Raw genomic sequence first — 27,674 nt, forward strand, 5'->3', positions numbered from 1 at the left:
TGATAGTTTTTTTTGTTTTTTTTTGCACAATATAAAGCAAAGTATCTATGTTTATAAATAGGAAAAATGATATCCCACTTGATTATGTATAGTACGTTTATCACTGTATTGTCGGGCATCTGATACTGTGATCTTTTGATCAAAAGAAAATTATGGCATGTAGGCCTAAGTAATGCACCCCTACTTGTTAACCATGCCTCAAGTATACAAAAATGTAGAAAATATCTTAAAGGAAATAAATGAGTTGGGTAACAATATTTCATGCATGATGATGTATATGACGACAACGCTATAATAATGCTATGATCTCTAACTCAATCATTTGTGTGAAAATTATGACAAAATTAACACAATGTCATTGATAGGCAAAAAACTCTTAAAGGGGCACGCTGCCTTCGGATTGTGCGCTTTGGGGTTTAAAAAGGGGATTTTTGTTTGATGTGTTTAATTAATGACCACTGAAAATTTAATTTTAACAAAAATTAATATATAATGATTCACACAAGTGTCCCTTGAAGTTGCGTGGTGTTTGTGTTTAAGTTTCATGAAAGAACATGATCAGCTAGTTTATAGAATCAACATTTTGACTCCACAAATAGTGGACTGTATGTTCGGCAGATTTTGTTTCCAGGTAGGCAAATTTACGTGTATTTTTTTAATCACTAGGCCTAATCACTAATTACAACACACTGTGGATGGTCTTGTATAAGTAAACAACTTTTTTAAAGGTTTAAGGAGCAAGTCCAGCAACATTTTGAAAAATTTGAAGGCACCGTGCCCCATCAAAACAATAATGCATTTAAAGTATACAATACACTTCTAACCGTAAACTTCTAAATAAATCCTTGTATAAGGCTCTACCAAATCAATTTTCTAAGTCTGTATCTGTACATTGCAATGCAAAATGAAAGCTATTCAGTTATTTTATAACGCACAGTTACCTCAACATCCCGTCTTTTAAATCAAGTTGAGGGAACAGTTTGTACTCTGCGTAGTGCAACACAGGAGGAAACAAAAGAAACATGGCCAATGCTAACGATATGCAGCAACTTTGTACACAACGCATATTGCTACACTGACCTCGGGTGATAACAAATCATTTAACTTGACCAATAAAATCAAACATTTATGTATAATTAGGTACATGGACAAAAACAGGTAGGCCAACCACCTGCTCAGTTTTGGAATATACGCTTATTACAGTTGGTCTCTAAGCCACCGTCATTTTCTCTTTAAATACTTGGACAAAATTCCCCTGGAGCTTTGAAGAGAACTAAAACTAAATTCCACATGTCATTTACATTTGGGTGGGTTCTCTTGGTTCTTCCACATTGGGAAATAATGAGGTTTTAAAGAAGAATTTGGGATATTAAGTAGCTTTAACTCTAAACCTTCTTTGCGTTAGTTTTCAAGCTGAGGTCTATTTCTCCAGACTCAACCACGGAAAGCACACCACAAACACATATTTTCTAAATATTGCACCTTTCCTTAATTTGGCTGGGGTATCAAACATTTGGAATTTGGTGAAAAATTGAGTTTACCCTACGAAATATGGAAATAATATGACAACTAATGCATTGTAGTTAGTAAAACTGTAGTTGGTAAAACTGTTTGACCACAACACGACAATTGGAAGCCACAGACTGCGAATACCACATGTACATGGTACAAATGTGATTGCACAGTTTAGCACAGTGAATTCACCAATCAATGAATCAATCCGAGGTGGTTTGCCACACTTTGCATTCTCCAAAGACTACTACCAGAATTCCATCACGAGATTGGTGACAAGAAGCGACAAGAATACAGTCAAACAATTGCATCTCCATTCCGAAAAACATTTTTACAGAAGTAGAAAACAAAACATCGCCATGCTTGCAAAACACCAAGGTGTCAGCCAGCTGGTACGCCCTTCGTGTATGATTGACGTCTGGGGGTCGCACACGCACTTGTAAAGCACGGTTTACCAAAGGTTTTGACTACAATACTGCCCATGACAGAACCACAATATCTAAAATACGGAGCCTTTTTTTAGCATTTGACACGCTCTGATAAACCAGGCTTACCTTTTGAGATATGCAGGTATCTTTAACGACCAAAAAGGTCTTCTCATCACCTATCCAAGGCATGAAACATGGTGGACCCTCTGCCAAAATGTCCGACGTGAGATAACTGGACAACATAATGATCCACACAGCGACATCAGGTCGACAAAAACGTGAGCAAATTCAACACTCACATAAGTCCAGAAATTGCCTCATATTCCCCACAAAACGAGACACAAATTAGTCCTCAATTTGTGCACATCTCAGGAGTAAATCCACGTACTGTACTTGGGAACCATTTGACACATGGCGACTGACCCTTCATCGTTTGGAATTAAGTGCACAACTGCAAATCACGTGACAGTCCACACATGGAATCGCTCAACTTCATTGGTCGAGGTTTTAGATAATGGGCGGAGCTTACAAAGATTTTGCTGTCCTCAATTCCCAGAATTTGGCGAGTGCCAGGGTATTGTTTTCATTTCAGGTGAGCTTTTACAATGTTTTGACAATTAATGATGCATTTTGCCGGTCACACAAAGCTCTTCCATCCTACAGACTTAAGCCTTACTTTTAATTTACCATGATGTCTCAAGCTAAAACCATTACACGTTGATAAAAATCCACTTTTTCATTTACACTTTGAAAACAATAAACCATTACATTTATGTCATGTGGGTTATTAAAATGCAGCTATCCATTTCCCAATACACTTGCTTTACCAACAACACCATCAAAACACCACCACACATTTCGTCGACCCAGTAAATCAAGACTTCATTTTGTTTGGACATAAACTCAGTGTGAATGCCCTCAGTCTGCTAATCCAACCCGATCCCATTTATTTAAGTCTTCCGTGTGAACCCAGGAGACAATCTCACACACACAGATCTTCACTACATACACATATCTTTGATACCTTTACACTTAATAAACTTTTTCATGCATTTTCTTCTGCATATTTAGAGGAGAAATTAAATACCATTTAGTGTACCCATACTTATGAATGGAATTAGGAACTAATTAGCAAATAACGATAATAATAAATTAAACAATCAATTTGAGTGATGTGAAGTAAAAGGTAGGACTAGGTATAAATGTGTTCATGTAAATGTACCAAAATAATGCAGATTAAAGCCCAGTTCATACATGTACTTCCTGCGAATGCAAAGCAAATTTTGACGTCACACTGCTGTTTTTGCAGCAAATGTTTTGCAGGAGTTGCTGTTGCAAACTATTTATTGCGAATTGTCAAGTCAAAATTTGTATCACATATGTAGGAAGTATGGACCAGGCTTTTTAAGCTGTCCTTTTTTACGCAACAAACTGTTTATAAGAATATTGTACTTATTTTGAAGCTAGCTTATGACATAAAAAAAATCATTTGAAACTTCAGTTACTACCTCTTCGTAAGAGATGATCCACATGCGATGGATTATTGAATTTATACCTTCTTTTGGCTGCAAGCAATAAATAATTTCAAGTCAAAACAGACTAGGATCTTTGAGCTTTTTCAAACCTGTGAGATTAGAAGTTACAGCACATTGCAAATTGGAATATTATTTGTGACCACCAAGAAAGCTGCCATTCAAAACAGCAAATTATAAAAGTGTCAATTTCTTTAAAAAAAAAAGAAATAATAACCCATGCCTTTTTCAAACCCCAAAGGCAGAGTTTGTAACCCAGAGAAAATGACTTACATATGTATACAATGCCATTAGTCATGTACTATAACAGTATCTGTCTCAAACAAATAATACATGTACATGAAAATGAGTACATTTCAAAGGAATAATAATAAAACGAAACAAGAAAACCCACCATAATGTGACAGCAACAACTAAACTTTCTTATTGGCTCATAAAATATTTGGTTTAAGTGTTACAATCATTTTAGCTGATACTTACAGAACCACACAAAAATTGCTTCAAACTTTTAGGACATAATTATTTAGTTTAACATGATAATCTGGACCCAATTTTCACAACTGATAAGCAGAAAATGTTTATCTTTATCTGCTAAGGGAAAACAATGGTAGGGAACCAGTGAAAGCAATCTCAAGGACAGGTAATTTTGCCTTGTAATCTGTTCCTGCTTAGCAAAATTGTCACGTTCTTAGCAGTAAGTTGAAATTGAGTCTAGGTACTTTACACAACCAGAAGCTTGATTCGGGAGCAAGAACATTAATTTAATCTATTCTTATTGCTACAAAAAAAATTCTTTTAAAGATATTATTCACTTTGGGCCACAGCGCCCATGAGGTGATTTGTTTGCATGTGTTTATTTTGTTTTTACATGGAATTTGAAGATTAGCCCCGGAGCCATCGGACTGTGATCATTTTTCTTTGGTGCCTCTCACCTCGCCCTCTTTACGCATCTGTGGAATAAAAGACATAACTTAGATACTTGATATCAAGTAATAAACCACAAGGGAAACTGACTGGGTATATTTTAATAAGTTTGGGTTTGAACAAAGACAAATGTACTGGAGCGAGACTTGAACCAGCGACCTTCGGATTAACTACCAGCGCACTACTGACTGAGCTATCCAGCCATATGGTGGCAGTTGACTCTTGTCATAACAAGATTGCTGGGACTGGCCATATGACCTATTTATAACAGTTACAGTGTAAAGCCCGGTTCATACTTCCTGCTAATGCGAAACGAATGTTACAGCACAAATTTGCAACACAAAATTCGCAGGGGTCGAGTCTCCGGCACTCTTGCGAATATCGCAGCGAAAACAGAGTTGTAACATCAAATTTGCATCGGATTCTCATTCGCAGGCAGGTATGAACCGGGCTTTATAGGAAGACAGCAAAACAAATAAACAAAAAGCACAAGTGAAAATCAGTAACTGCAGAATGTACTCTTTATAAGTAGAACCTCTTCATTAGACTGCTCTTTATAACGAGAGTCGACTGAATTGTCCCGCTAATGGCTCTGATCTAGGCCAAGCCGGGTATGCTCATGACACAATGGAAAGCCAAATGATTTGCTTACTTTATCTAGCTCTGCTTGGGTTTCATCTTCAAGTGCACGGATGTCGGCCATTGTAAGACCGGCCCATTTATCCATCCAACTGTACAGTTGACGGTGAAAATTTGTGAATACTCTCCTCTCGGCCTAAAAGTTGAAAATGAAAATACGATTCAATTTAGAGATCAAACTCAAATACATTTCCATAAATCATAAAAATGTACAATACGAATGTACCAATACTTAAAGGCATGGACACCTTTGGTAAATGTCAAAGACCAGTATTCTCACTTGTTATATACCAAAATATGCATAAAATAACAAATCTGTGAAAATTTTGACTCAATTGGTCATCAAAGTTACGAGAGTATAATGAAAGACAAAACACCCTTGTGGCACAAACTTGTGTGCTTTACAGATGCCTTAAAAGGGCTTCAAGTCTGAAGTCATTTAATATTTGGGTGAGAAATTACCAATTTCAAAAAATTATTTTTTGTCTCATATTATTTTAAACTTATTTGTCAGTGTAAACGAATTTCATTAAAGAAATGAACGGTAATCGCACTGACTGGTCATTTTATTTACTATTTAGGGGCCAACAAATGAATGAAAATCAGATTATACACACTATAGGTAATTTATAGGTAATAGTCAAGGACCAGTCTTCTCACTTGTTGTACCTCAACATATGCACAAAATAACACACCTGTGAAAATTTGAACTCAATTGGTCGTCGAAGTTGCGAGAGAATAATGGAAGAAAAAAACACCCTTGTCATACGAAGTTGTGTGTTTTCAGATGCTTGATTTCGGGACCTCAAAATCTAATTCTGATAGTGTCTAGTGCCTTTAAGTAGGAAAAATATCATCCCCAGTGTGTACAATTTTACCCACCTTTTGAATCCAGCTTTCTACTATACTTTGTAGTCCAAACCACACAAATTCAATTGTTACCAGTTTGTATGCGCACATGTGAGGCTCACAGGTGTTCTGCAAGAAAAAAAAAATCAAAATTGTTAAGACATCAATTATCAGAGACAATATGCCAGGGTTAAACCACAAAAAGGAAGTGTTGTGGCCGAGTGTTTAAGAGCACCGAATTCAAACCCTGGTGTTTCTGATCAGCAGAGCGTGGATTCGAATCCCCAGCCGTGACACTTGTGTCCTTAAGCAAGACACTTTACTATTGCTTCGTACTAAAGCCGTTGGTCTCATGTGTTTTGTAACGCATGTAAAAGAACCCAGTCTACTTTTCGAAAAGAGAAAGGGTTCGCCCCGGTGTTCCTGGCTGTGGCCGCTGTATGCGCCGTAGAACCTTGTAAACCCTTATAAGGTGCTAAATAATTGGGTCTCAAAATTCATCACTGCAATTACCTATCTTTCTGAAAGTTTGTATATACTCAGTGCCTTGAGTACTGTACCTTGTTTGGTAGATACGTGCGCTATATAAGACTTCGATATTATTATTATTAAAGCCTACAAAGGGGGGGTTTAAATTTCTATTTCACTGCTGGTACAGAAAAAAAATATTTGAAGGTGGTTTTTGCTAAAATTGTACAAATTAGGGCATAGAGTGCAACTCAAATAAATTTAAGTCTATGCATCACAATGGGAGACTTTCTGGGACGATAGAGGGCAGCAGACTTACCGGGTAAATCCATTGTTCTCAGAATTATGCGCATGTTCAGAACTACGTAAACAATGGAAATTTACCCGGTATGTCTGCTGCCACCTAGCGTTGGAAAGTCTCCCATTCCTGTACAAAAACTGAGCACACAAATTAGTTTTAAGGAATAAAGGTACTAACTTCATGAAACTCCCGACTTCAGAAAACCAACGGAATTGCTCCGATGATTATCAAAATCGCATAGGAAATACAAATCAAGGATTTACAGAAGGTGTGGATTTTCAAGGGTCAAAGATTCAATGCGTAAAATTTGGGCAAAAAAGACCTCAACGAAATCGAGAAAAAACTTTGCACTGCAAAACTTAATTGGTAACATTTGTAATTAACAGCTAATTAGAGCAGTCTTTTCTTCTGTTCTTGATGAATTTGATTGTCATTCTATACAAGCATATATTTTGGTTTTCAAAAAAAGCAAGAAAAAAGTCTGCACTGCAAAACTTAATTGGTAAGATTTTTAATTAACAGCTTATAAGAGCAACCTTTTCCTATGTTCTTGATAGATTTGAAAGTAATTCTATACATGCATACATTTTTAAAGTTTCTACTTTTCAACGGCTGACAGTCTCTCTGTATAAGGTATTCTGTACGAACTTTCTATGATACAGGCAACACTAAAAATTAACCCTTTCAAGGACACATGGTCGACAAGTGCACTCAAAAGAGAAGGGGTTCGCCCCGGTGTTTCTGGCTGTGGCTGCTGAATGCGTCGTGTAGCATCTTGGAAACCCTTATAAAGTACTACATAAATTGGTTCTCAGAATTCATAACTAATAACCCATCTTTCTGTTAAAATGTATATATACCAGTACTAAGCGCCTTCAGTACCTTGTTGGTAGATACATGCGCTATAAAAAAATCATGTGACCCGCTCGGTCGAAATGAGGAATACCAAGTAAATTTTATTTTTTAGTTTATCATAATAATCCCAACAAGCAAATCTCAACATTTGAAATACAATGAAAATCATAATCATACAACCTTCCTGTCTGAAATAATGTGGAATTTTCGATGACCTAGACACTTAATTTTATGACCCGTTTTGGAAAACATAAACGCCAGAAAAATTCATTTTTAAAAACGTGACGTCTCACACACATTAAAATAATATCTGTTTACGAAATGAAAACATCGGTTTTTAACCCCCCGTAGTCAGACAAACAAAATTGCCAAAACGTACAAACAACCCAACGAGAAGTTAAGTTATAATGTGTAGACAATTTCAACAATAAATTTGCGTCGATATTTCCAACTTGAAATGCGAGTATCTTTCCACCAAAACATAGAGTAACGACAGCTGTCAGCGATACGCATCATACAGCATTAATGACTCGGCTTGAAGACCAGGGAACACTCGCAATTTTCCTGTGCATGCTTCTCATGATTTTAGCAATATTTCTTTCTCAACACAAAGTTTAACTGAAAGATTATTCCTTTAGCCTTCAGAATGATTTGGTTTTGGGATAATACAACTTTGAAAAACCACGAAACAATGATGAAAATTAGACACTGTTTTTCCGTCTTTCGATATAAAAAACATTCCACTGTTATAAAACATACAAGTTACGCGTGCGTGGTACCCGCGCTCTGTGTATGGCGTCATATGGTGCATGTCGTATGGTAACCAGCTAGCTATGACACGCCTGGCAACTCCACCGGGTCAGGTGACCGGCCTCTCACGCTGCATGGATAAACAGATGCCTCGGTCTCTGAGCCATACTAAATCTCGCACTGCAGATTTATTTATGAGAGAGTTCACTGATGAAACAGGGTTTGCCTTTGACCACTGTATACATGTATTGCAGTCACTATATGTATTGATGGTGGATATAAATAGACAGATATGGTCATTGGCTTTCCAATAGTATCTCTTGGTGGCGCTATTGATGAAAGGGCTTTGTCTATACGTCGCTGTCAAATTGGGCGGTTTTGTATTCTCCAGGGAACTATTTAAAACTTTTTTTGATAATTACAGCAAGAACAGGGCTCAGAAATCGTCTGTTTTTACATCTTTATTAATCTTTTGACGAAAAGGTAAGACAATAGCAAGTTTAATCGAGATTTAGGCAACCTAAAAGTACATTTAAATAAAAAAAAATTCAATTTTTGTGTGTTACGATTCATTTTTGGTGTCAAATTACACGAAATGAGACTTTACTACATATTCCTCATTACGATGAAGCGGGTCACATATAAGACTGCGGTATTATTATTATGTCTATATAGACCCCTTGCACAATGCGGACCGCACCTCCTGAAAATGCACGTCTACCTTTTCCATCATTTTGGGAGTCAATTCCTTTGTGCAAAATTTTGACTCCTAAAATGGCAGACAAGATAGACGCTTGTAAGTGCGCTGCGCATTGTGGAAGGGGTTCTATGTCTAAAACTATTACGCACCTTCCAGTCAGTAGTGTTGAGAGGTCCTCGATTCAACTTTTGAGATTTCACTATCTTTGGGTCTGTCTTTGGATCATAGTCCTAAGTACATCAAAATAAACAAGAAACATGTGTTATTTAGAATGCAGTTTGGCGTTAATAAACATCAATAATTATGAAACGATTCTGGAAATATCTTGATTGTTTGGCCTTTCACTGTTTGGGAGTCGCACATTATTACTGAGTAAATAAAGATCAGCAATGAGATTTGCTGAATGTGAAAATTCATGGGAAAAGCTTGCGAGTTTGGGCTCCCCCCTTAGACCTAGCCTTTTGTCAAGGCCTTTGTGGCTTGGAGCGACTGGAAGCGGGGACCACGCACCGAGTAGCGCAGCCATGAGGGCCTTCCCCAACCTGTTTGCCGTCTCTAATGTGTTTTTTTATAAATCTTGACATTTTGCGACAAAATCGGAAGCAAAAGTAAAAACCAATCAGAAGCGACAAAAATAATTCATTAAACAAAATGCAATGTAAAAGGCCCTCGTGCCTTTGCCATTTGACTCGCACGAGTGGTCTCCGCTTCCAGTCACTTTGTATCGCGGCTTTTCATACATTGAAGCTGTCCAAGCCACTAAGGCCTTGACAAAAGGCTACCTTCACCGGAAACCTTCCAGATGTTACAAATCAGGAGGTTTACAGACTGTGCATCACCAGAAAAATAACAACTACAGGTTTTGGACGCAATGTAGACTATTTCTTTCTCCCTTTTGATGACTGCTTTAATTCTGTCTAGAAGATTTGAAGGGTCAAGGAGATTTTGTGAAAATTTGGAAATCTTGCTTCAGCGCACACGCCAGTGACAAACTAGCCTTTCGTTAAAAAGTCAATTACAAGTGTTTTTTAAAAATGTTATCTCAAAATATGCTAATAGGTTTTACCAACAGAGGGCGTACTCTCATTCTATTGCAGTGTTGTGAAAGCACCCTCAAGCGTTCTTTCTCAAAATCTATGTAAGTGTACTTCAGAGGGAGCAGTTTCTCATAATGTGTTATACTATCAACAGCTCTCCATTGCTCTTTACCAAGTAAGTTTTCATGCTAACAATTATTTTGAGTAATTACCAATAGTGTCTAGTATCTTTAACACTACAAACAAAGTGTGGGCCTGATAACAAAAGAAGTCCACATAATGTAGGGACTTGAAACAGTGTACAAAAAACAAGCCATGAAACGATGTCTTTAGAAAAATCATTAACAAATCGTAAGAAAAAACTCAATACTTACGCAGTCTTTAACTTTGTCGTTAGCTATATCAATCTGTACAACGTCTCGCTTACTTAATTGAGCGGGTGGCAGTTTGTGAACCTTGAGTTTAGAAAAAAAATGATATTAATAAATAAATAAACAGGGCCCAATTTCATAGAGCTGCTTCAGCAGAAAATTTTGCGTAAGCAAATAAATCCTTGCTTTGTAAAATCAGATTACCGGCCAAGACTCCACTCACTTGTTTTGCTTAGTGAACAACAGCTAAATACCAGTCACAAGAAATGTATATAGCATAACATTTTGGCCAGTAACATGTGTAAAATAAGTGAGCTATTTTCGTGCTTAAGCAAATTTTTTGCTTAAGCAGCTCTATGAAATTGGCCCCTGGTGTGATATATGAAAATTAATCAAATAACTATAAAATTACCTCAAACCACAATTTTAACACTGCAGGCAATCCAACTGTTTGTTCAACCAAAAATTGCTTCAAATATGTTTCATGATTTCAATTTGACTTTGTCTTTTCTCAAAGGTTACTTCGCACATTTTTGCCTAGCCAGACACTGTGTCTAAAATAAAGAGGGTAATATGAAAGGTATTTTTAATAGTACACAGGACCTGTAATTTTATCTCTAAAAGTGCACTTCCACTGGAAATCTTAAAAGTCTACTGGAAAATGTTGAAGGGGCACCAAGGCCAAGACCAGGGCAATGAAGGCAGAGACCTCTGTGTAACTCGCGGCCTGAGTACTTTTGAAGGTGGTTGGGATGGACGCAATATACACAAACTGGAAGGTTTTTATTATTTTTTATTATTGATGGTTTATTAAAATTGAACTTGTAGCCAATGGCTAAATTGCGTCAATATATACAGTGAAATATTTAAAAATAAACATTAGGCAATGCTAAGCTTGGGCGATATTGCTTTTATTATCCCACGATATATCGTCAAGAAAGTATCGCGATATTCGATTAAATCGCGATTTATGATTGAAGTGTAAAATTTAGCCATTTTACTATGCCCAATTTTCATACTTCTAAATCTAAACATATAGAGGTATGGATCTGTGAGGTGTACTGTCTACCCATGGTGTTGTAGCTCTATGAGTTACACACACACACATAAAGTGTCTTTTAAAGTGTCTACTGCGCATGACTGTTCTTACATGTGTGTATATCCTGCCCATTTCATTCTAGCTAACCAATAAGCATCCATAATGCACATGGGGTGACCTCTCATTCATAAAACAGTTGTGGATGGTTTGTGGTTTGTGTAATATGATCCCATTGTGGTCTGCAGTTCGGTGGCGCACAAGGCTCCCACACAGGGGAGATAATTGATACATTGTGTTACTTCTGCAGTGTCTGTGGGAGACCCAAGTCTTTGATGTTATTTTTTTTTTAATTGGGGAATCTTGGGGTTGGTTCTGGGACTTTATATTTTTTTTTAACAGCCCCTTATGGTTGCAAGACGTCTCAATTAGGGAAGACATCGTGATACTTCATCAAAACCACGATATGCCGATAATTCGATTAACAAAAAATCAAGACGATATGGTAATCGTTTAAGAAATGGTATCGCGATTTTCGATTATATCGAGATATCGCCCAAGCTTAGGCAATGCACAATAGACGAAATGCAACAGGCGACATCGGCCGCCATCCTTGATGAATGTGTACGCGTGAAGAGCCATCACTGGCTGAGATATGTGCGTAGCGCATACACACTTGCATTTTGAATTCCATTGTTACAACAAAGATGGCGGCCAAGGGCTTGCATTGCAATCCGTCTATATACTATTCCTTGTTTATAGTTGCTAAGGACTTACATTTTCCTGCTTTCCTCTGTCTGGTTTATGCCATGTTTCAATGGTTAGGGAGAACTTTTCCTTCATGTAATCGGGATTCTGCCAAAAAGGAAAACATAAAAAGATGTTATCAATTACAACATGTACATGTGTCCACTCACACATCAATTGTAAAGAGAATAAACAGCTGGTCTTTATCACCCATACAGGCCTGGAATTTCGTCATTTTTAGGGCAAGGCCGCTTCGGCCTCCGATAGATGCAAATTTTGAAGGGCACCAAGGCCAAAGGAAAGGGCACTTAGGCCAAACAGAACATTGTTCAAGGGCACTGAGGCTAAAGAAAGTTTACACTTAAAAAAATAAAACAAGAAAATGGAAGCAAAGCACAAACATTTTATGCTCACAGGGTAAATGTTGTCCAGGTGTTAAAACCCATCCTGGGCGATCTTCAAATTGCGCAGACCATTTCTGCACTATCGTTAAATTGCGCAAAATATTTGTACACGATAGGCATACTGTGGACACCATTCCTCCACTATCGCACATTGCACAAACTATTCCTGCACGCCATTGCACAAACCATTCCTGTTCGTTGATCGGCAAGTGCACAAACTATTCATGTAAGATCGACTGATTGTGCAAACATTTTTGTGCAAACCATTTCAGCATAAACAAAACCACCGATCCCGAACTAAACTAATGTACTATATCTGCCATAAAATCTCATAACCCGTAGGAGTGGAGTTGGTTTTATGGCACCGGCCAAATGAAAAGGGAAAGTAAATGTTTGATACATCGGTTAAATAGCAAATTGTTAAGTACTCACAGTAATGACCGTTTTGCAGTAAGGGTAAGCATTCCATGCTTCTTCCACCATCTCCAATGCACCCTCTGGTGCTAATGCTCTTACATAACCTGGAACTTTCCTGTAATTAACAAATGTATCAAGCAAACAAATCAATGGGTTTGCAGATTTTGCAAAAAGGCAACACTTACAACTTTCAAATACTGTACCTTGCCCGATAACACAGTGAACACCTGTACTTGTTATACCACGGGAACAAATTACAAGTTATGATGTTTTTATTGGTCGAGAACCAATTACGTGATGTGATACAAAGACGAATGTTAAATGGCTTAGGATGTGCGCTACGCATGACGCACAGCACAGAGGGTAACATGAGTTTTGTTTACCGGAATCTGTTACCTTGATTATCCCCACCGTTGGTCGATTTCCAGCGCTTTGTACAATAGACCGTTCCATTAAGCTCCACCCCATTGCGTATTGACCAATCACAACCCATCGCACAACCAAGAGTCCGACAAATAAAGTCCGACATGTGTGCGCGTACGCTTGGCGCGCGCGGCAGAGTTGTGCGGAATTGCATTGGAGAGGCTCTCGTTTTCTTGCTCACAAATGCGCCGTGGGTGGAGCCTAATGGATTAGAAACAGGGAAATGTTTGAGGAAACAGTGAAGAATTGTTTTGAACTGTTCGTCTGCTTAATAATGTTTGAACACCTCCTTAAAAGAAGAACATACATGTACATGGTACAGTGTTTTTAAAACAAAACAATTGTAGCACGCTGTGACTGTGGTCCATGGGTTTTGTACACCCTCGGGGGGCAAAACCCCTTGGCTGTACAAAACACCATGAATTCTAACATCAGTGCAGTACCAGCTGCCAAAACATAGGATTCGAACTGCCTCTAGCTACCTGGCAATCTCGGTAGTCTAGTTAGTAAGACACTGCTCAAGAATTGCAAGGGTCAGGGGTTTGAATCCCACCTGAGTAATATGCCTGTGAACTTTTTTACAGGACTCGGGAAAGTACCGAGTACATACAGTGCTAACACACATCGGTGTATGGGTAAAAACCAAAATTAATATTCTTTATCCCCGATGCAAATTTAACATCTATTATACCATGGATTCTGTCACAGCGTGCAACAATTGTTTAATGTACATTATGTACCAGAGGGAGGTCCCACCCCCAAACTCTATACACTCTTTCCCTCTCACACAGAAGTAGCCCTCCCCCTTCCCAGAAGATCATAGAGCTAAAGAAATCCTGAGATTCCCAGGAAACAATGATGACACAATGGGAAGGGGTACAACATGCCGATAACGAATATTAGTTTCGGTTTTAGCATTACACAAATGTGAATTAACACTGTAATACGTGGTACTTTCCAGTGCTATGTGAAAAAATCACAGGCATGTTACGCGGGCGGGATTCGGACCCACCACCATTGCCTTTCTAGAGCAGTGTCTTACCAACTAGACCACCGAGATTGCCCGGTAGCTAGAGGCAGTTTGACTCCCTAAGCAGCCGGTACCGCAACGATTTAATCCCGTCCAAGTAACACAAGTACAACGTATGCCTAAGTGATTTTTTCACAGAGCTTTGGAAAGTACCGAGTATACAGTGCTAACACACATTGGTGCCTTGGTAATATCAAAATTAAAGACACTGTACATGTTTAGCAAATTGTCAAAGACCAGTGTTCTCACTTGGTGTATCCCATCATAACCATAAAATAACAAAACTGTGAAAATTTTGGGTCAATTGGTCATTGGAGTTGCGAGAAAATGCTGGGGAAAAAACACCCTTGTTAGACGAATTTGTGTGCTTTCAGATAGGAATAAAAGACTTCTAGCTAGAAGTCTTTTAACATTTTAATGAGAAATTACCTCTTTCTCAAAAACTACATTACTTCAGAGGGAGCCGTTTCTCACAATGTTTTATACTATCAACAACTCTCAAATGCTTGTTACCAAGTCAGTTTTTAAGTTAATATTTGTTTTGAGTAACTACCAAATGTGTACCTTCCCTTTAATATACAAAAACAAAACAGTTAATCTAGAATACTTACTGTTGTAAATGATAAACTTTATTTGTGTATTGCCCCTTCTCGATGACGTTGCCACTATCATCTTTCTTTTCATAGGGTTCGTTTTTCCTCACCTCGACTCCTTCACCTCCTCCTGTTTCATTCTTGCTCGCTTCGGCCACAGCCCATAATTGTGCGACTTGGTACTGAGGTCAGATAAGAAATAAAGAACATTTATTGTACATATTGTATGCAAAGACATTATATTTCAGGTCAGTATGCTACGTATTGCTGGGACAGTGAGATGCCACTAAGGCCTGGAATATCACTGGTTGCCCTGGTTTTGGCCTTGGTGCCCTTCAAAAATCTCCCATAGACGTTCACTTTTTCCAATTGAAGTGCCCTTTGCAAATTGGCCTTGCCGTCTCAAAGATGAAATTTCAAGCCTGGCTCACCATTTTGGGGGGCAAATAGGTTTACGTGTAAACACCGCGTGGCCTAAAATGTGCCCTTTACTAAATCACGCACAGTGACATTGCCCACCAATATAGTGCATCCAAGATTATTCTGAGGATGACGTCAGTGGAATTCGGTCAATGCATTAGTACACACACTGTGCACTGATTTTAAACTCCCATCATGTTGTACTTTATTGTACGTATATTTGTATTAAAACATCATTAGTCAGAGTTGCTGTACTGTGTCAATAATAACAACTTGAGAGGCTAATCATCCTCCTTTGCAGACGAGAAGCTGAATTGCGAAGGACGCTTATCAAGCTCGTCTGGAGCTTTTTAAAAAGTGCATTATATACATACAAGGATGTGTACACATTACAGTACAATATATGTACAGTTGTTTACATGATTGTTTTGGATTAGGGCGCTATATAAGTTTTGGTATTATTTATACATGTAGCATGTAATAGCCTAGTTAGCCTACATTTGTACATGTTTTTAATCTCTAAAGGTTACAGGTATATGTACATGTACAGGGCCCAATTTCATAGAGCTGCTAAGCATACAAATTTGCTTAGCACAACATTTTTGCCTCAATAACAACAGGATTAACAACCAAACTTTCATGTGATTTGCAGGATAAGCAAACAACAGCTGAATCCCTGTAACAAGCAATCAACAAATGGTTGACCTCACATGCAGGCCCTAGTCTTTTCTAGTGGAAGTACCCCTTTCAAAGTCAATTATGACCTTGCCCTCTCACAGACAAATTTCCATATCTTCTATGTCCACAATACTACAGTACACAGCACTGACTCTTCTTAATCCTAATCCATAAAAACTGCAGTGCATGTCATCCATTGTATGCAAAGGTGTATTTTTAATATTTGTCTGTGCTTCTCCCCGGACCAAGATGTTGCATTTTGTTTTACGCTTCACCTTTTAATCTCTTTTAATTTTTACAACAATTAATTGACCATATTACTCTGTATTATACACTATTTGCAACATTGAATAAACGTATCTATCTATCTACATGTATCTATTGTAGCTTGACCTTATAAACACATGTAATATAGCAATCTGCACTAGCTACATGTAGATCACAGACATAAGTGTTAAAAGCTGTTACTCATATACACATATTGACTGGCAATGAGGTAACGAGTGTGCCTATTACATTAGTTCCCTCTTCTGGGGTGGATTTCACAAAGAGTTAGGACCAGTTACTCGTCCTAACTTAGGACTATCCATGCAATTTGTATCTCCTAAGTTAGGACTAGTCCTAACTCTTTGTGAAATCGACCCCTGATCACTCACAGACCCGAGGGCGGAGGGGAAATTGACATACATGTACACAAGTTACCGAGTTACATATGTGTACATGTACATTGTATGCCACTCAATATGTGTTTTGTAACACACCTCGGTCTTAATGTGAAATATAAAGGAAATTTGGAAAAGACAGGATGTTTTTAAGTTGCTGTTCACTGTTCATGTTAAGAGAGGGCGCTGTAACCAGTCACTATTTTATATTATAACACACTTCTTGCTCATTCTGTATTCTGGTTGGCTGAAACACAGTCACGTGGGATGAACTAATATAGGCTAGTGATCGCGCACGCGTGTTTTGCGGGAATAGTACCAGAGCAGGCAATTCTTGAATACAGTGCCCGTGGTAACAGCGCCCTCTCTTCACTTGAACCGTGAACAACAACTACAAAACTCCTTTTTCTGTACTTATTTGACATTTAAGACCGAGCTGTGACTGGCATAATTCGGTAACTAGTGTACGTCTATTCCCCCTCGGGCCTGTGAGTGACCAGAAGAGGGGCCTATTTCCCTCCGCCTCGGGAAATAGGTCGCTCTTCTGGTCACTCAAAGTCCCACATGGGAATAGACCTACTAGTTACCACGTTGCCAGTCAATATGAGTATCACGCGCGCAATGACTAGACTATATTACATGTAGTTCACCCCCATATATGTGACCATGTGACTGTGTTTCAGCCAATCACAATACAGAACAAGCGAGAGGTGTGTTATAATGAAGCTTAGAACGATGATTTGGTAACCGCATGAGTGTTGGAATGTTTGGCCGACAGCTGAGTATTTTAAGCAAAAATTACTATTGTACATATTTTATAGGTGCAGAGTGCTATTAATTTTGTGTATGGCCAGGGCTAGCACCTTCTATTGACCTCATTGTTGTCCATGTGTAGAACTTTTCATCGCATCATGTCAAAAAGAACCTGTTTAAAGGCAGTGGACACTATTGGTAATTACTCAAAATATTTATTAGCATAAAACCTTTCTTGGTGAAGGGTAATGGGGAGGAGTGGATAGTATACAACATTGTGAGAAACAGCTCCCTCTGAAGTGCCACAGTTTTCGAGAAAGAAGTAATTTTCCACGAATTTGATTTCGAGACCTCAGGTTTAGAACTTGAGGTTTCGAAATCAACCATCTAAACGCACCCAACTTCGTGTGACAAGGGTGTTTTCTTCTTTCATTATTATCTCGCAACTTTGATGACTGATTGACCTCAAATTTTCACAGGTTAGTTACTTTATGGGTACGTATGTTGAGACACACCAACTGTGAAGGCTAGTCTTTGACAATTACCAATAGTGTCCACTGCCTTTAAAGTTGTTCAAATGACACTTAAATTATACTGCCTTACGTATACAATTATACAATACTAGTGTCAGGTATGCATTACATGTACAAAGTATTGATTTTATGCATCACTTCCTAACAGAACCAGGGTGTGCATCCCTAACATAGTGGAAATGAAACAGGTGGCTAAGCACTGGGTGTTTAATGAATTATATGATGGCGCACCTTCATTACTTAACATGCAACATGAATGTTACTTATTTAACATTTCCTTGCTCAAAGGCAGCTTTTTCAATTAATTTTACCGTAGGACAAGGATTTCACCATTAACTTTGTGTGCTGTGAGGTAATTTCCAGGGCTTTTCAGGGTAATAAATGAGGCAGTCACTTTGGTAACAGCCTTCCTTCAAAACCACAAAGTTAGCTTTGAAATTTATATTTAAAACGCTTTGACCATTGTGTTTACTACTGTAAACACTGCACGCTTCCTTTGGAAACCATTGCAACAAGCAGCTTGTACAAAAATACCCAACACAAGGTCAAAGTAAAAGGTCATGTCCGGCTATGAAATTTTCCAATGAAGGTTAACACAGCATCACAATATACCCAAAACCAAATTGTCTGGGTCTTGTTATTTCTGTTGACATTTACATCCTGAACAAATTTTGCTTTTTAAAAGAAATATTTATCAGCAATGTCTGGGCATTTGTGATGGTACAAAACAACAGAAATCAAAACATACTGAGGTAAGACCAGTAACTTTTTTGTAGGCGTAGCCTACCATTCATTTTCGAACTGAGTGTACAGGTTCAGCGAGTTTGTACAACCTTTATTTGACCGGTAGTAAAATTACCAACCAGGAAAGTACCTGTTCCTGAAATGTATTGTTGATAGCCTTTAAGGTTCTTGAAAAAGGTTTGCATGCCCAGTTACAAAACAATGGAAACTTACACGTACACAGGCCTACTTCCTTTTTGAAACGGCAAGGGCACCAATGCATTTTGGTCGCCCTACAGATGACTATGAGGGAATGTAAATTTCTACATACATTGTAGCATTTCAAAGGCACCAAGGTAATGACCAGGGGGCATGGAGGCAATCAACTCTGTTGGCTTCGTGAAGAACATATCAGGCCTGCATACATGAACCCTTTAAAGTTTGCATAATGGTTAATGGATTAATTAACTGCCTCATCATCATTACAGTTTCTGTTTACAGTAATTTTGCTCTGCGATCGATACTTCATATTTCAAGTGCTAAACCGCATGGGAAACATAACTGACTGGTTATACTTTAAATAAATTTGGGTCAAACAAAGGCGGATTTACAAGAGCGGGACTTGAATCTGGTAAAAATGTCTGCAGATCTGGGGCCAATTTCATAGAGCTGCTTAAGCAAAAAATTTGCTTTAAAAGCACGAAAATAGCTCGCTTATTTTTCACATGTTACTGGCAAAAATTTCATGCCATATACATTGCTTGTGACTGGTATTTAGCTGTTGTTTACTTAACATAACAAATGAGTGGAGTCGTGGCCGGTAATCTGATTTTACTAAAGCAAGGATTGTTTTGCTTAAAAGCAAAATTGTGTGCTTAAGCAGCTCTATGAAATTGGGCCCTGGTAACATCAATAAGTACTGTGCTTACTTATTTGCATAAAATCTATTATTAGCATTGGCACAGAGGGCTACATGTAAAAAGATATTAAATAACTAAGTTTATCTCAATAAAAATGCTCACTCTTCACAGTATAGGGCAGTCAATTATTACGTAACAATAACATGTTTTGCACAGGGTCAAATTGTATGGGACACTCACTCACTGGTGTCTACATACACTAGTGTGTGTACTACATGTACATGTCACCATGGAGGTAGAAATATACTCCATGATGTAACATTTTTAATTGAGTACCAGTAAATGTATTTGACATAGTAATTAACATCATGTAGGGCCTGCATTAAGCTTTAGTGCCAAGCATGTTTTTACACATCTCACCATGTTTTTATCGCACGTTTAAACATGGCCATGTGATCTCCTCTCGGTCAATCAGAATGAACAAAATGTCCTGGGTGTTTATTAGTGCTGGGCAAATAGTGAAATTTTTATATTTGGATACCGCTCGCCAACTATCCGAAATTAACCGGATATTCGAATAGTTTTGGGTTTTTTTGCCGCTAGAGGGCACTGTTCGTTTGTGAATGAGATCGTATGGGCGGATTGATATTAGTTTTAGACAGTGTCACTCGGTTCATTCATAAAAATAACCGGATCTAATTTAAAGATGGCGATTTGCTTTTTCTTTTGATCGTGATTGACTCTACGTGAAGGAAAACTTTTGTAATCTTTGAACAAATTACTTCAGAAATGTCATTGTTTAACTCTTCACGGAGGTGAGCATAGTTAAATACTTAATTTATGCTGTTTTAATAGAAGTTTCATAAGGATTCAGACAAAACATTCCCATCAGTTGTCGCCCGACGTCCGCGAATATTCGGATATTAAAAGAATATCCGGTTACTTGGTTGTAATTACAGAACTATCCGGTTTATAAATAGGTATTCGCGCCCTATGCGGATATCCGGTTAAGAAAAAGAAGGCATTCGCGGTTACGGATAGGAAAACCTATTCGCCATTAACCGGATACTCGAATAATTCGCCCAGGCCTAGTGTTTATCAACCAATTTGGTCTTATGGAATCCATGCGCGCATGCATGTAGAGAACTACATGTACATTACACACATTGTACATGTGTGGGTCTCTGTACTTTAATTGAGTCCTAATTGAGTGCATTTCCTCCCCAGGTATATTACATGTATGCATACAGTGTCTGTGTTTGTACAATGTTCTGTAGGGTGACAAGAGTCCAGAGTTTGCTATGCATCGGTAGTATAGTGTACATCATCCATTTCAAATGAAGCATTTAAAGGAACACGTTGCCTTGGATCGGTCGAGTTGGTCTTTGAAAAGCGTTTGTTACCGTTTGTTATAAAATGCATTGGTTAGAGAGATATTTTAAAAGTAGAATATAATGATCCACACAAGTATCATTTGAAATTCCGTGGTTTTTCTTTTACCTCGTCGACTAACATGGTCGGCCATTTATGGGGGTCAAATTTTTGACGAGTTCCCATAAAGTTGGCAAAGTAGAAGGAAAACCATGCAATTTCTAGGCGAATTTGTGGGGATCATTGTATTCTACTTTTAAAACATCTTTCTAACCATATGCATTTTATAACAAACGGTTACAAATGCTTTTTATAGACCAACTAGTCCGTTCCAAGGCAATGTGTTATTTTAAATGACTGAAAAGCTGCAGTTGATCGGGCAAAGGCACCAAGGCGTTTTCTTCTTGGTAAAGGGCACCCTATGAGGAAATTGTAAACTTCTACTGGAGCACTTCAAGAGCACGAAGGCAATGACCAGGGGGCATGGAGGCAATCGCCTTCGTTGCCTCTGTGAAGTATCAGGCCTGGAATTGTTTTTTAACTCAACTCATCCTACACTGTACAGTACCGTGTTATTGTTTTTATTAATGGTGTGACCGTGGCGATATACTTGTACGTACATGTAACTGGTGCAAGGCTGTCGTATTTGGTAAAAGGGGTCACCTTAGCAGAGGGGATGACAACGAACTTATGTACACGTACATGTAGCTGGCTGAATGAAAACAAACCTCTTCATTTGTAACTTTACAGTTGATACAATGGTATTATAGTGCTGTACACGTAATTGCCTTAAAGGCATGAAGAAAGATGTAGGCTATGTACATGTACATGTATGTAGTCAGGTAAAATGAGTACAATGTTGTTTCACATTCTATGTACTTGAGTCTGTGAAACTTTTATTTGACTAACTCCCAAAAGGGGACATACACCAAGCTGGCAATCTCTCTCATACAAACATTGGTTTTATGTCTTTGATTATGAGTCCCACAAGTCAAGAAATTGTGATTTAGTAACTGGACGACAATACTAACTTATTCCTAGTCATTGTGAAATCAGCGGATAGCTTGGTAGAATTCGAACCTACAACCTTGTCATTTTCATGACACAAAAGCAATAAGGTTGTCATTAATGATTCTTTGCGCAAAATTCACACTGCACTAACAATATGTAGTACCTCCCACATACATACATGTACATACATAAATGTCATCAACATTTCTCTAATTAAGAGCAAGATGTTCATCTTATTGATTACTCTCAATGTTATTGATCTACAGTACATGTAACTATAGACCCCATGTAATGTACACTAGGCATACCGATATCAAAACCAAACAAGTTAGCCTCGACAAACAAATGACAACCAGAGAGGAGCATTTGAAGGAGGTGTCTGAATTTGGCGGCTCTCGCTACAGCTATGGCTGGATTGCTGCGTCATTTTTAAAGTACAGAATGTCCTTTGCAACACCCTTAGCAACAGGCGTAGCCATAACCGTCAAAGGGCTATAATAACTACAGCTATTGATGGATGACTGCGCCATTATTAAAGTACAGAATGTCTTTTGCAATATCCTTAGCAACAGACGTAGCCATAACCACCTAAGGGCTATAACTACAGCTATGGCTGGATTGCTGCGTCATCGTTGAAGTACAGAATGTCCTATTGCAACACGCTTAGCAACAGACTTACATGTAGCCGTAGCCATAACCACCTAAGTGGGTGCGACCTACATGTACAGGCCAAAAGAGCAACTCCAGTTTGGAAAGGGCTCTTTCATTGGAAAGATTTAAATGGGAAACTTTTGAAGGGGCACTAAGGCCAAGACCAGGGGCAACGGAGGCCATTGGCCGGTGTGGCCCGTGTGTAACTCAAGACTGAGTAGGAGACCAGCAATCAGGGAATACAGGGTGTCAAAAAAGTTTGCTGCACTCATCACCAAAAATTGTGCACATGTAGAACATAGTTGAATAAAGGAGTGGATAAACTTACCTCTTCCACAGTTAGTGGCAAAACTATCCGACTGGAAAGAAAGACAAAACACAAAAAAAAAATTAACATTTAAACCGATTGGAGTTTGACTTCAGAGTATGATACACTGTACATGATTGTATTAATCAAATTAACTGAATTCTCAATTGACATGATAGGCTACACACGTGACTGTAATTTTCTCAAATACTGCCAAATGGCTACGTGTCACAAACCATGCACACACACAAAAATTAATTAAAAACTCAGATGAATACCCAGTGTCTTAGCCAGGAATTTGGAAAGTGGGAGTGCAAACTGAAAAAGTGGGAGTGCAACCTAAAATCACTACAAAAAAAAATAGAAACGTGTGCGTAGCACACAACACGAGCGCGCAGCGCCAAGTCTGTCTCACCCCCCCCCCCCCCTCTTAAGGGCCCTGGAAGCTCTGGCTACTGTAGGTGCTCGCTGGTGGTTTCTGATGCATTTCTGGTACCTATTTCTGTTACAAGTAAACTATTTTTATTTAATTTTTGTTTTGTCTTCAACTCGAAAATGAGAGGCTTTAAAGCACAGATATTGTAAAGGTGATCGACGTCCACTATACATTATTAAACTCTATAAAATGTTTCTGGGTCAATATTAGGCCAGTTCAAAGCAGTTACTTGGACCATGGAGCTTGGACCCATTTAGCCTGAAATGATTCAAAAGCGATCAAATAATGCTGTACAAGTTTGCTGTCAACAAAATATAACACATGTGTAACTCTTGATACAATCTTTTGCTTAAAGACTAAAAAAAAATGAAGAGGTATTGAAGAAATTAAGAGTTATCATTTACTAATGTTGATTTTCTATCCATTCTTGTCCATTCGATTTTAGAACTGGGCCTAAGGTCAAGAAGCTGATAATAGTTTTTGTATTTATTATAAACAAATCAATTAGTTTAACCCTCTAGTCCCTGCACCGCCCGAGTTTCTGAAAACCAATTTTTCAAGATTCTTGCAGTAAACAACTGGAATCGTAGTTCAATTTTTAACAGATAGCTTAATATTTATGCACAATTTTTTACCCTTTCGGTAATGTTTGTATAAAAGTACAAGCTCCCATTGGGAACAATAATCGGCTCTCGGATATTTTTTTGTAAGGATAAAATGGACACAATAGCTTTTCAAGGCTTTTATCTGGCTCAATGCTCATACTAATTAAATGCGAAGGCGTTAGTTTTTGACAATATCATCATTAATGACGAATAAATACAGTTTCCGATGTGTTTACTAATTGGTATGAGCTAAATTATTTCATTGAAGCTAATGACGATGAAAAGCTATTGTGTCCATTTTATCCTTACAAAAAAATGTTCGAGAGCCGATTATTGTTCCCAATGGGAGCTTGTACTTTTATACAAACATTACCGAAAGGGTAAAAAATTGTGCATAAATATTAAGCTATCTTTTAAAAATTTAACTACGATTCCAGTTGTTTACTGCAAGAATCTTGAAAAATTGGTTTTCAGAAACTCGGGCGGTGCAGGGACTAGAGGGTTAATGTAAAATAATGATTCACACAAGTATTTGCAACCAATCAAAATGCCAAGAGTGATTTACATGTACTATAATTGTTTGCTTAATTTAAACTGACTGATCATGGTAATTAATATTTTCCTTAGTATTTGTTTAAGTTTCATAACGTTTCAGTCTTATAGGTTGTTTAATTGTTGAAACTGGGTCAAAGACAATTTGTAAACTGTCTGCGGAGAATAAAGAACCAACAGTTACGAAAGACAGTGCCATTTAAGTAGTTCCACTGGGCAAAAAAACGTACCATGCATTGAAAAATAAATTTGGGAGGTCTACAGCAAAACCGACTTGAGATTTGAAAAGAAACATGAACCAGTTTTTAAACCTTTCGCGCGGAAAATAAACATCGTTTTGTCAACTGCATTAACACCCAAGAGATGCAAACATTGAAATCCAAAAAAGTCTCGATGTTTCAAACAAACTCTGCAACAAACAAACGATGTGCCCTTGAATTTCTAGAAGGAAAAAAGATTGTCATGTTTGCCGCCGTCGAGTTGGGAAAAACTGCGGAACCAATCTTCAAAGCAACTGCAGAATGTATGCGGTAAAAGGTGCACTGCGCCGCGTGTCACTCAGTTACCGATACTGACGTCATAGTAGAAAAATCCAGAGCGCGATGGTTTGTAGGATCGTGGAGATGAGATTGGTACCTAAAATAATCTGAACGAAAACGCGTGTGAATTCGCCTCTATCATACAACGCGTGCATGGAGTTCATGCTGACTGCTGATGACGGTCGATGACGACGACTGACTGTTAAAACGAAGTCTGGGTGTCTCGCTTGCGTTGTGTTATTTGCACGTGCGTTGTGTTGTGTGTGGTTTGTGCGTTGTGTTTTGTGTGGTCGCAATGTGGTCAGCGTTTTCGAGGCAACTTCGAGTGATTGTTTTATGGTTGCGTCGTTGAAATTTTTATTCAAAAAGAAGAACGACATCTGGTTAAAACCAAATCTAATTTTACTCACTGCTGTTTTTAAACTGTTCAACAACAAAATAATAAAAGAAGTTCAGTAATTTTCACTGAAATTATTAGACAGCACGGCTTCACCCAAGCCGTGCATCAAACTTTTGCCCGTGTTTTCAGCCCAACTGGCCATGCTAACACGATGTGAATACCTGAATTGTGGATGTTTTTTACAGGGCCATCTCCTCATTTGACATTTTAACAACAATTTAAAGGATTCCAATACAAACCATCTTGGCTGAATTGTATTGGAATATATTTTATCTAGAACTGAATTGAACCTTTTAAAACTTTGATGTTGATGTAGCCTTGTAATAAAGATAATAGAAAGAATGGTCTAGAGCATCAGACTTGAGTTCTGATGGCTGAATCATTAGAAAATGTACACTTTTAGTGACACAAACTGTGTTCTTGGACAAGACTCTGTATAATGGCTTCTCACCACTATGTAGTAAATGTGCACCTGCGAGGAGGGTTTACAATTAAAAATATTCTATAATAATATGATTATCGCTAACCACCAAGTTTTGCGCTTACGATCACCATTCTCTGCTTACGGCAAGTGTCATATTTCTGCACTAGCTGTGTTTGTAAGTGTAAAATGCCCTTTCCATGCAAGCTATATATGCGTTAACGGCGGGTATTGTAATCTGACAGCGCCCACGCACTGGCGCACTACCTTGTAACACCCCTTTCACAGAATGGTTTAGTCCGACTCGGCCGCGGCTCGGCAGTTCGTCAGTTCAATAGGCTGCTACCCGCGGTTCAGCGCTTGGTGACCCAAAAAATAAAGCGTTGAGCATATAAAAAACGGGCAATGCGACAGAAAAACAACGGAGAGTACCGAGCAGAAAATTGCATTTTTTGAAGATGTTTTTTTAATTTCACTCATCAAAAAGGCAATGCAAGCATTATGAATGTATATTGAGTGTGTGGGGAAAGTTTTGGTTGTGTATAGTACAAAGGAAACTTCAGTTATTGGTGGCTAAAGGTCATAAAACTTTCATCTATCAACACCGATTTAAAAACCGTATAGCGTTAAGGAGGCCGAAAATAATAGACCCCTATTTTTATAGTTTCTAGAAGTAGATGATATTGTAACTGTCACCTGTGGCTGTGTGTAAGCACAGAATTCCCCGCTTCTTAATTAATTCCATAATTCATAAACATAAGCGCAGATTGAGATTATATTTGCTTTAGAGTTTAGTAGGGTTAGAAAATTGGGTTAAGTTAAGAAGCAGAGCCAATGAAATTGGGCCCAGCTGTTATGAGTCTGACCCAGGCATTGCTTCTTTTCCTACACGATGAGCAAAACAAACACACGAAATAGACCGACTGCAGTCCTGTAGCCTGCACCTTGAAATGCACCTATGCACGTTTGTTGTATGGGAATCCCCCATGTCTTTGATGACATTCCATTCACTTCAGTGAAACCCACACATGACATACCGACAAACAGATCGCCGTTTACTTCAGTATTTCCACACTTCAACACAAACCCACACCATTAAACACATGTTATTTTCACCACAGTTCATTAATTGTGGTCGTTTTCACTTTAGTGAACTCTAAAACGACAAAATACTTACAATTCTTTTCGTAAAACCATCTTCAGAGATCGGGAACGTGTTCACAGAGGCAAAACTTGATGGGATGTGCCGGGTATGACGTCATGCAACTGAAGTTCATTAATCGTCTGGTACCATTCTATAGACTGTTAACAAAACCTATATACTGCACAGGGAAGCAAGACCACCTTCCCGGAACTTTAAATGGTCCTTGGAAATAACTATTTGTTTACACGGGTATTTTATCGGGAACCAGTTATTATTATTTGGCCTGCAACTATTAAAATTGTGTTTGCGCTGTATTTTTTTCACTTAAATTGAACTTTACTATTTCCATCCTTTGATATGAATCCATACGTTAAATTTCAACACCAGCTTGTTTATTAGCAAGATCGGTAAACAATAATCCCAGCCAACACTTGCGTACACACCCTGTAATGATTTACAAATTGTCTAATCAATTCTAAGCAAAAAATGGCTTGCTAAACAAAACAAAAATTGGCAACAGTCTTTTTAAACCCTCCAAAACAACACGCCCTGATTAAAATTAAATTTAGTATAATTTGTACATCTGCCTGTA

General features: G+C 38.2%; 1 protein-coding gene across 1 annotated transcript; it reads right to left on the reverse strand.

Annotated features, from left to right (window-relative positions):
- On the reverse strand, positions 1–27,188 carry LOC117289951 (phosphatidylinositol transfer protein beta isoform-like). Its single transcript, XM_033771159.1, has 10 exons — positions 27,116–27,188; positions 23,007–23,037; positions 15,035–15,198; positions 12,986–13,085; positions 12,180–12,257; positions 10,370–10,450; positions 9,108–9,188; positions 5,918–6,013; positions 5,049–5,171; positions 1–4,422 (listed from the first exon to the last, which is right to left on the reverse strand). Exons 1-10 carry the CDS (start codon positions 27,133–27,135, stop codon positions 4,381–4,383), a joined length of 816 nt encoding a protein of 271 aa, XP_033627050.1. The 5' UTR covers positions 27,136–27,188; the 3' UTR covers positions 1–4,380.
- Between the last annotated feature and the right edge of the window lie 486 nt (positions 27,189–27,674).

The sequence above is a fragment of the Asterias rubens genome, chromosome 5 (genome assembly GCF_902459465.1).
Source record: "Asterias rubens chromosome 5, eAstRub1.3, whole genome shotgun sequence".
Lineage (NCBI taxonomy): Eukaryota > Metazoa > Echinodermata > Asteroidea > Forcipulatida > Asteriidae > Asterias > Asterias rubens.